The following is a 10858-nucleotide window of genomic DNA, read 5'->3' on the forward strand; positions in this document are numbered from 1 at the left end:
ACGTGATTACACTTTCTTTTGTCTTCGCCAAATGATCGTTTCCGCGGTACAGTAATAGTTATAGGAACAATCAGTGAACGAAAGCTGGAAAAAGGTATGCAGTGTTTTCTTGTTGTTCGCTACTCTGTACTGTCAGAGTCGTACACAGTGGTAGGTCTCTGCTAATCGTTAACCAAATTTATTTCGTTTAATATTTCATTGAAAGTGTCAATTCCTGTCGATCCGTGAAAATTGTTAGTTAGAAATGTTAAATTCCTATCGAAATACCACAGTTCTTACTCTAACTTAACTACCCCGTTAGTTTCTGCTTCCCGTTCCGAAGCAAACATACGAAGTGGTTTTTCACGGATACGAAGCTTGTCGAAGCTTTTTTTTTTTTTTTAAGGAAAGATGCACACACATCGTCTCCGCACGTGCGCTCGACGCGGCTCTCAAGCTTTCTCTCTCTGTCTCCCGAGAAAGAGAGGCAGATAGACAGTAGTACGTTAAGAGTGGATACGGGCGCTCGTCGTGCTGTGACTCATTGGCGATACGATAGCGTCCCTCATGTTACTTAACCGAATCGCCTGTTTGGGTTACCCACGACTGCTGGTTTGTTTGACCGTTTATAACACGATCGCCCCCGCGCGCGCGCGTCATCCGAGCGAGTTACACGGGGCCGGATGGATCATTGTGTGTTCCCCGTTCGTTCCCGTAAATCACCTACTAGAAATTCTCCGGATGACGTAGACCCCGAATGAGACGCGTCGATGACCCTCATCCCTCGGCCCGTTTCACTACGACCCACGCAGAGTCGTCCATGCTTTCGAGCCGAATGGACCGGAAAGAATTACTCGATATTTCGTAACAGGTGTCCAATTTGACATATCTCCTTGATACCAGTTTATGAAACTGCATGTAACTGTGTGTATACTTCTACAAGATAGTGGAAAAAGCATAGTCGCGTGGCAGACATCTTTGTTTACGTCTGAGTAGAGTTCGACTCTCTTAGAAGTAGAGTACCGGAAGACATTGAATGTAACTTAACTCAACCCAGTATTTCGTAGCATTCAAAATCAATCTTCATTGTTATCGACTGTCATAAATAACTTTCGATTTGCTTTTTTAAATTTATGTCGATTCAAGGCAGTCTAACAATATCATGCAACGTTCCCCATTACCTCTAAATTAAATTATTCATGTTCAGTTTACCTAATATTAAGACCATTGCTAATTCAATTGTTATTTAGTAATTCTATGAAGGTACGTTTTCACGTGGCAGTAGAAATCATGACTTTTGTTGCTGTGATAATACGTGACAAATGTAAACCAGTGTCACGACTACAGAGTCATAAAAACTTAGTATGGATAACCCGTAAAAGTTACAATTTACCGTCACGTGAAAACGTACCTTTAGTCTCGACGACGAAAGTTATTTGTGAACTCGACCTAATTAATTAGTGTACTCCTGTGTCTTTCATGAAATAACAGGTGGAATAATTTTATGTTTACAGAGGAAGCCCGAAAAACCGGGAGCAGCGTGCTGGTGCACTGTCAGGCCGGTGTTTCGCGTAGCGCGACGATCGCGATCGCGTACATAATGCGGCACAAGGGCCTGTCGATGGTAGAGGCGTACAAGCTCGTGAAGAACGCCAGGCCGATAATCAGCCCGAACCTGAACTTCATGGGCCAGTTGCTGGAGCTCGAGCAAGGTTTGAGGGCGTCTGGTGGCATGGCCCCGTCTGCCCCCGAGGAACAGCCGAAGAGCTGCCATCAGTGTCGCTGGTCGCATCAGCAGCAGAACAACAGCAGCGAGGAGGTTACGTCCGGTTGCAGCGTGTGAAGACGCGTGTTCCCGGGATATTCGGTTGGAACCGCGCTGCCAACGCCATCTTTTGACCGGTGCGGTCCAATCCGAAGGAACCAAACGATTACGAGGCCGACCCCACCTCCCGGCGTCGAAACGAAACTATACATATCCTGTATATCCGCGCGACTCGAAGTCCGTTTCTGTTCGCGAGGAAAACTATATACGAAGAAACAAGAAGAAGACGAAGAACTCGAATTACCTTGCTATATACGTGCCTTGGCGATCGCCCCCGGTAGATTATGGGAAAGGCTGATTCACACAACACAGAGACAGATTAATTTCTAATCACCGGATAACTTTTGTTCAGTGGGAATTGATTGAAGAAGAGAGGGCCTCGTTGACCGGCGGGAAATTCAAACGTTCGGGGATCTAGAACGCCGCCTCTTGTTGTTAACAGCCAATAAAACGGGTTCTAATGTATCCCCGTCACACAAGCACCTCCTCACCCTAGCCGGCAACGCTCCACGTCGCGGATTATTTATTTCGTCGGAGAGAGAGAGACTTGGTGCAATCGTCGTATAAAGAAAAAAAGGTGTACTTACGCGACAGTGTTCCACGGTTGGTACAAAAGGTCTAAGACACCATACATAGGCGTTCGTTCTAGTATTCATTTCTTCCTGTCGTAGACGTTAGGCGAGAGTATATTATTTTCATGTTACGACGCGTTCTCGCCCCACCCCCCAATTTTGGAAACGATTTTCCGTGTATACGTGTATTATATTTAGGAAGATGGGTATTTTCGTTGTCCCTTCTTATATTCCCATGTTTCGTTTTTCGCTTTTACAAGTATATATTTTTTTTTTTAATCTCGAGGGATCTTAGAAGTACCTTTTATTCAGGGGCACTGGTGTCGCGCGCACGTAGCCGTTGGCGATCACGCTCGTTTCCAATGTTGCGTCTCGAGCCTTCGTTGCACCCCGGGTATAGAACTTGTTTTGCCATGCGAGATAATATATATTACGTGCACGTGGATGGATAAACGGTCGAATTGTGAGATCAGTAATTTACTATGTTTGCGTTTTAATTTTTTTTTTCTTCTCTTTTTGCCTTTGCCTATTTGTATCTGTATTTCGTGTATTACACTACTTGATAGCGAGGTGGTTTATATATTTGGATAAAAATAATATTATCGTTAACCGGAAAAACTTTTAACCACACGAGCGCTCCGTAGCATTTAAGGATCTTGGTTGAGATCCAACCATCGTGATCATCTAGTCGTTTGTTGGGATATAATTTGAATTACTGTAAGGTGCGAACGCGAATGAGAGAGAGAGAGAATGAAGGAAAGGGTAAATGCTCCCCCCAGCCAATTATAATTTAGAGTAATAGAACCACGTGTCGTCGAGAAACTCGAGGGACAAAATGGGATACTATTTTAGACGAATACGATGTATAATGATGCCAAACACAGATTTCTTTTTTTTTTTTTTTCAGGCTTCGAGCGTTTGAAGTTCGATGTAACGACCAAATTATTACGCGAATGTTGATCTTTCTCAAACGTGTTTATAGAAAATAACAATTGAATCGCTCTGACCAATGTACAAGCATCGAGAGATCAAACAATTTTGCTGTCATGTGTGCTGCGCTATATGGATGCGCAGATGGACACGGTTCTTCTGCGAATACGCGTGTTTCAAGAAATTTTACAAATCTGTAACGAACTTCATGCGACACTTTAATACTGATATTCTGTTCAAGTATTATAGTGAAATTCGAAATAATTAAAGAGCAGTGGGAATCAATAAAATATACTCTGCATATCACGCGTGACCAAAGATTTCAATGAACGCTCCCCACACAGCGGGAGGGAAAGCATCCCTTTCTGTAAGTTCTTCGAACTAAAGAATTGTTTGAGATCTGTGCGAATCAGGCTCGAACGGAATCGCGCCACGGAAACTTTTTCGTCCGTACTGACACGATTCACACTCGAGTCGCGAGGCAGTTTCAGTGTATATTCTGTTCGAGAATGTGTTTCCAATTGCCAGTTTCTGATCGTCTTTGTAAAACACGTATCTTAGCTTTGTAATATCGCTTTTATTTTAACCGACAAGTCATCCTCGTTAATTCGCGCGACTACCGAGTTGATCGTGGCGTGAAGAAAGAAAGAAAGAAAGAAAGATCCACACTCTTTTGATCGTCGAAATACCTCGAGCAACGGCCTACAGGGGACCCGTTGATTTAGGATTTGTAAACACGTGCGAATACTGTTACCGACACGACAATCGCCGCGCGCTGTTAATCAAACCGAGCAGCTGTTCAAAACGAAAAAGAGAAAGATTGGAAGAAAGAAATCGCTTCTTTTTAACCGATATGCCTTTCTACGTTAGAGACTCAACCTGTTGACAATAAAAGCTCGACAAGCTAGAAAGAGAGAGAGATAGAGCGAAACCTATTATTGTGTGTGGACAAAAGAAGTGTCATGATTAATGGCATACGGAGACCAGAGCAAGTTCCTTCAAATATATTCTCTAATTTCCTCACTCTCTCTCTCGAGAATAAGAAGAAAACGGTACATATCAAAGAAACGTCGCCTTTATTTTTCCCCTCTTTAATGGATCACGGATACTTGATGATCGCGTCGCCAAAAGGTAGGGAGCAGCGAGAGTGGAAAGAGTAATAGGTAGTGTATCCCGCTAACCCAAGGATGTCGCGACGCCCGCCGTGGTCCTTTGTAAAAAAAATTATAGTGGATAGCGTTGTAAATATAATAATAATAATAACAACTATCGCAGAGCGAAGACACACACACACACACACACACACACACACACACACAGGCGATCGCGGAACGGAGGGGACATTCGCAGAAAAAGAGAGTAGGATCGGTAGCACCGTAATAAAGAAAAAAAAAATGTAAACAGAGAGGGAGAAGCGCGGAAGGCCATTGGAGCGTGTAGTACCTGTTTTGCGTCGTAAGAATGTATATGTGTATGTAGCGTTTACTGGATTGTGGAAGAACTTTAAAAAAAAAAAAAACAATAAAATTGTACATGTCGACCTGCGATAAACAGTCGTTGCGCTAATTGCTTCTTCGATGAGCGTGCTCTCACGTAAACCAGACCCAACATGGTGTATCGAACCATGAAGCTGGGTGAGAGAATGTTACGTTCAGGAACATCCGAAGACCCGGTAGCTATTCGACCGCTTAAGACCGTCGAGTGCATATCCTCGACCACATTGTTTCACTGTCCTTCTATACACCTGCATATCCTCGGCGTAATTACATAGTCTGATAAAGCTGAAGGCACAAAGAATATATATAACGGGGAAAGGAAGGTTGGGGGAGACTTGAACATAATAGATACGATTATTAAGAACATGTTTATTTAGACAAGAAAATATCGAATTTCGAATATAATAAAGGTTCCAAATTCTTGCGATGGGAAATTGGGTGCGAGAATCTTTTTAGACCGAGCAATCTCTTCTTCGGGGAATTGAAATCACGCGCGGTTCGTGAAAATCAAAGTTGGCCGCCGCCATACGCATGCAACCGCGCGTAGTAAAATAAGCGGGGACACATCTGTATATGCAAAGTTTCCTTTTTTTTTTTTTAACGCCAGTTCGTAATGTCGAACCTCTATTTACTCACAACAAATAAAAACTATGATTGTGCATACGATCAAGTACGTAATTTACAAATTCGACCTGTTATACACTTTCTCTCGATAATGCTAGCTCATATGCATAATGTATACTCGCGTACTGTCAGTCTCCTGCTTTTTCTAACTGTATATACGGGGTGTACGCAGGGTGTCCCGAGTTTTTCGAACGGCCACATGGGCCATTACGTTCTATGGAACATCCTGTATATACCTTCGCTGTAAGTAAATGTATTAGGTTGTAAACGGGGTACAACTAATTAAAGGTTAGGGGATTCGTGCATTCTCTTCTATAATCGATCCCTCGCCTTGACATTTCAAACGTGCTCCATTATCCCCCCACCCCCCTCCGTCGAATTAAATGCGAATACGGAATTGCTTGTTTTGTGCTTTCCTGTTCGCGCGAACGCCTCGCACGAATCCACGCCTACTTTTTCGCGTTTCCACCACGCACGTCACGCGCCATTTTCCCCTTAATCTCTTACACGCCAACGAAATACATGCGGCAAAAGTGAGATCTTTACGGGTAAAAAAGTAACACCAAGCGACAGGACAAGAGTCGAGGCATCACTGATAATATTCAAGTGTCGTGCAAAAGTATGGGGCTACAACGGGTTTTCTGTAATCTATTTTATAAATAAATGTCTATTCGTTTCACATTATCATAGGAGATTACTTCATTCGTTGATAAGTTAGTGTATTAAGCACATTCTGTGCGGTTAGATGTACATATTCACCTTACACAATTTTATGTTTGAAAAACGATTACAGAAAAGTCCTGTAAAACGATACCGTTGCATGTCACTGGCTATGGGTTAATTACAGTATAAAACTGCCGGTTCGATTCAGACAGGCCGGTGTACTTAATGATAGTTTGCAACCGCCGCATCAAGCATAGTCTCGACAATCATTTTCTCGTTCAATCGTCTAATAAAATGACGTAATTGAATTGGAGCACCTCGTCTACCGTATATACGCTGTTACATCGCGAAAAAAACCTATTAATCCCACCTTAACGACCAAGATTAGATACGAACAGTGTACAGAGACGTAAAACAATACATATATGTATTTTTCCTACTTTTCTCTCACTGCTGCGTAATAAAATTCACTCAACTAAAGCTCTATAGGTTGAAGCAGATAAATTATGATTACTTCTGCTGCTCGTATGACGAGATCTATCGCTTGTTGCGCAAAACATGATATAGAGAGGAATCGAGAGCGGACTGTTGTATAGTGTTTACTTTGTAGTTGTAACTTACCCTGATTCTCTTGCGGTGCGACTTATTAATTTTAATCGATCGTGTTTTATCTTTCCTTTTCTCTGTGTTCGGTTTCATAAACGTTTAAAAGCCATTCATGCTATCTCTTTCACTCTCTGTATCGGCTATTAATTAACAAGTAAATTCACGATTAAGGTAAAACTATCGGTATATGTAGCGTTTTTACCGTGGATCCAGAATCTCTAAAGAAAACGGATCCGTAGGATCGACGGTGCGTCTCGCTTAAAAAGGAAAGTTAATTACTGGCCAAAGCGGCCATAGCGCGAATCAACGCGGCGTTCTCTTCTCGCAGTCGTTCGCGTTCCAGTGTCATCTCGTGTTGCTGTTGCAGCAGGCGACCTTGTAACGTCATTATCTTGTGATCTCGATCCTCGAGGAGCGACAGTAGCCTCCTGTTCTCCTCTTGTGCGCGTTCGATCAACTGAAATTTCACCAGCGAGAATGATATTATCATTCAAACGTATCGATCGTTCTACAGTGGACTCTTAACATATTGCCGCGGCCTGGGTTGTAGGAGAGCACAATTCTCGGAAACGGCAATGCGTCGAGAGCTCTCTTCATGCTAAGTTCCGTGTCGTCATAGCCCCGGGCCCAGCGTCTGTGCAACAGTTAGATTGTGCTAGTGACGACCCGTACGCAACGTGGTGGGAGAGGGAATTTGTGTATGCGTGAAAGTACGTATGCAGGGGAAATGTCTCGCGCGGCATTATGCCAAGAGTCGACTGGTACTTTCTTTTAACGATTGAATATTTTTCTGTGGCAAATACTTCGTGAGGACTGTCTCCTGTCGGTGTGGGCAGCCTCGGCGTATTTCCGGTGTTCACCGAAGTCTGTTGCGGTTCATGATTTCCGTGGTCGGACTGGTTGACGCTGTCAGACTGATTCAGGGAATCGAACTCTTCGTCGTCTGCTTCGAAATCGGAATGGCTAAAATTAAATTCGTATTTTTCATATATTAGTCGACATGTGCACGCCCATGTTAGTCCGAGCTGCCTATAACGATATATTAGGCACGACCCTTATTGTAAACAATCCTGATTATCCGATATAATTGTCTATGGTATTTTTCGATTTGATAGTTTGTTTTTTTCTCTTTGTAATTAGTTTGCGCTTTAGTGTAATGTGAATTGGATAAAGGTTACTGTGATTATAAACGAGTGATATATAATTGTGAACCGATTCAAGATCGTGGTATATAAAATGTATACAAAGGACTTACGTACTTGTTACAATACGCAGGCTCGTAATTTAAAAGAATCTACTAGCTCTACCGTACTTCGTACAGGTCGTGCCTAATTGTACATTAATCACGGACAGGTAGCACTTACCAATTGTGCCTATTTATACATGACCTGTAGGAAGTACGGTAATGCCTAAAAAGCAGTAGCAGTTTATTACAGATAACTACGTAAATTCTCACTAAAGCACTATTAATTTGTCATCTTGCTACCGTAATAGGATATCTCAGTGTTTTTATACCTTTTGTTTCGCCTTTGTGTAAAGATTTTTGCTGTCCGTTCCTGAAACATGCGTAGTTTGACATACATACATAGTTTCTGTCAACGAATATATATGTGGTTCACGTGTTTCACCGCGTGGGCGGTATTTGCGCGTATGTATGTATATAAAACAGATGTATATATATATGTATATATATAATATCACACGAACTTACTTCTATGAGTTCAGGATCAAGGAACTCATTGTGATATGTGTTGTGTTTAGTTTCAAGACAAGTGCCACTAAGCTCTTCCTCATCTTCTCCTGTACTACCTCCTGTACTCTGCAGAATTAAGTCGCTAACGAAATTACATTGCGGAGTAACAACGGGATTCGCACACACAAAACTTTTACCAATACCCATTAATAACCGCGACCTAATACACAGTCGTCGTATTGAAAGCGTATCTCTAAGTGCAATTCTACTTGCCGTACATTCCACAACTGTTACGATTCTACCATGACAAGCTACGTTACGATATAGATCGAAAATATCAGATATAAAATTAAAATCAAATACTCTCGCTTGTATAAGTCATAGTTTAGATTCATTAGGATTGAAAAAAAAAATATATATATATATGTATATATCTAAATGTCTCATGCAAGATACAAAAGACTAAGGACTTCGATATCAAACGAGCATCAATACAAAGACTTGTCGTTTAATTGTGAAATTAGTGCAGAATCATCAAGATATTGGGAACTTAAGGTGACTGGAAACGGTGACAAACCTCCGTCGATGGTAAATGCACTACTCCTGTGCTTCGCCTTTTTTCTCTAAGTTTCCGTCTATCGCGCTGCTGCTTGCCCTTGTTCATGTGTGTTGGCCTGTGCAAACAGGGTACGACACTAAGGACACTAGAACCAGATCCAGAAAGTGTTATTAAAGTATGCAAACTCTACAGTGGATCTATGTAATAGTAGCGACATGTACTTGAAAATTCAATGTAACTTCATCTTTGTAACTTTCTCACAGAATCAGCAACATATGGGATTACTCACCGGCCAGTCACTCGTTTGTCTTGTTTTCTCATTACAGGTTTGTTCTGTTGATTCTCATGTTCGGGTGCACTGTTTGTACTTGTTTCGCATACTCCTTGGGATTCCTCCACATTCGGAGTATTCTCTGCAATACAAAATGAATTACATAGGAAGCATAGACCAACACAGGCTAACAAAATAGGGTTAATACCAAATCGAGTGGTCAATCAGTCAGTTGTTTACTTGTGATTAATGTATATACCACGATTAGTACTGAGATGGCCTTTCAAACAGTGCTTTTATTTTTAGTCTTACAAGATTTTCTACCATATTATTTCATATTTTTCTCTGTATGACGTTGAACGGCTAGCTAATTTAGTATCAATTGTAATGAATACAAAGAGAATTACTCTGAAAATTTATCGAAGATGTGTCTGTTATTCTGGGTGGACCAATCCTTGCTCTTGCTGTTCTGATCCTGGATCTTCTGGATGTCAGTTGAAAGTCAATGTCAAAATCCTCCTGGCTGACAGAGCTGGACGCCATACCGGTGATGTCACTGCGAAATAATGGAAACAGAATGAGTATTATCTAATGATAACAGGAATTCTTGCAATGTGGCCCAAAACAAAGTAAACAAAAAAAAACAAAGAAGGGTTCTTACAAAAAATACCTGGACATCTGAACAAAGGGGTGGGTGATGATGTGTGATACTGGAGGTGGACCAGCACAAAACTTGGAGGCCAAATAGCAAGTGCTTGTGTTTAGGTTTGTCTAAAGGAAAGTCACAAAAGCATAAACCGCTTTCAGCTAACAAGCAAATACGTGCGCAATAAATGATAACAAAACTCAGACAGAAAGGGAAGCAATAGTAATTCCTCGGCTCTTAGTCACCTGTCGAGTTGAGCAGTCTTCACTTGGTTCCACTAATGATGCCGTGACTCACTACCAACCTATGTACGAGTGACAGCTGTCAACCATTGAAACATCCATAAATACGTATGGTCTGCAACGATTACATAGTTTAGAGATAGAAAGACGTATCGATCGTTCAGGCGATTCTCCTAAAGCATGATACGCAATGCGCTATTTCGCTAGTGGCACGCTTCCTTTGTAGTAGCCTTCTAGTTCCTTTCTAGTAGGCTGTGGTGAGATCGTGGGGTCATAGAACCCCCTGTGGAGGTGTCACGGACCCAGTGTGATGCGATCGTGGGGTCATAGAACCCCCGGTGGGGGCGCCAGACAACATGTACGGTGAGAGCGTGGGGTCACAGAGCCCCCGCAGGTGGCGCCAGAGACCCCGTGTGATGAGAGCGTGGGGTCATAGAACCCCGGTGGAGGCGCCAGAGACCAAGCGTGGTGAGAACGCGGGGTCGCAGAACCCCTGGTCCATGCGCCAGAGACCCCGTGTGTGTGAGAAAGTTAGATCATAGAACCCCCGGAGCATGCGCAAGAGTTTTGAATTTGAAACGTGATCCTTTATCGCTGTTGCTCGTGCAACTTTCGAAATCTGACTGACACTTATGCGTGCTTCTGTGAGCAAATTATATAGTAACCCTGCAACCATGGCAGTTTCTGCAGATACTACTACAGCCCATGTTTAAAAGACGTAGGCAGTAGTTAGTTTCTGTAGTAACCTGCTG

At 42.4% G+C, this 10858-nt stretch overlaps 2 protein-coding genes across 8 annotated transcripts in view; one reads left to right on the top strand and one right to left on the bottom strand.

The window, feature by feature from the left end:
* LOC107194973 (dual specificity protein phosphatase 10-like) overlaps positions 1-5309 on the top strand; it is an 88623-nt gene extending 83314 nt beyond the window's left edge. For both annotated transcript variants that reach the window (XM_015584695.1, XM_015584696.1), the window contains one exon: positions 1494-5309. In XM_015584695.1, the coding sequence (XP_015440181.1) occupies positions 1494-1822 (329 nt within the window). In that variant the 3' untranslated portion in view covers positions 1823-5309. The remainder of the gene's footprint in view (positions 1-1493) is intronic.
* Positions 5310-6534: 1225 nt separating this feature from the next.
* LOC107194974 (PRKC apoptosis WT1 regulator protein-like) lies at positions 6535-10196 on the bottom strand. 6 transcript variants are annotated; one of them, XM_015584702.1, is made up of 10 exons: positions 10110-10196; positions 9880-9989; positions 9626-9774; positions 9237-9360; positions 8966-9092; positions 8407-8514; positions 8211-8251; positions 8060-8104; positions 7499-7658; positions 6535-7152 (listed from the first exon to the last, which is right to left on the bottom strand). In XM_015584702.1, the coding sequence occupies exons 2-10, from the start codon at positions 9894-9896 to the stop codon at positions 6967-6969; spliced, it is 957 nt and encodes a 318-aa protein (XP_015440188.1). In that variant the 5' UTR covers positions 9897-9989; positions 10110-10196; the 3' UTR covers positions 6535-6966. The 6 variants fall into 6 exon arrangements, with proteins under 6 accessions (XP_015440188.1, XP_015440184.1, XP_015440186.1 ...); XM_015584698.1 differs by lacking the exon at positions 8060-8104 and having other exon boundaries at positions 9889-9989; XM_015584700.1 differs by lacking the exon at positions 8060-8104 and having other exon boundaries at positions 8966-9062.
* Positions 10197-10858: the final 662 nt, after the last annotated feature.

The sequence above is a fragment of the Dufourea novaeangliae genome, unplaced genomic scaffold (genome assembly GCF_001272555.1).
Source record: "Dufourea novaeangliae isolate 0120121106 unplaced genomic scaffold, ASM127255v1 scaffold8, whole genome shotgun sequence".
Lineage (NCBI taxonomy): Eukaryota > Metazoa > Arthropoda > Insecta > Hymenoptera > Halictidae > Dufourea > Dufourea novaeangliae.

Coding starts and splice junctions, on each gene's coding strand:
- LOC107194974 (XM_015584702.1), bottom strand. Junction 9,361..9,625: donor ATCTTCGATAAATTTTCAGA/GTAATTCTCTTT, acceptor TTTGTATTGCAG/AGAATACTCCGAATGTGGAG. Junction 8,252..8,406: donor TTGATCCTGAACTCATAGAA/GTAAGTTCGTGT, acceptor CGCATGTTTCAG/GAACGGACAGCAAAAATCTT.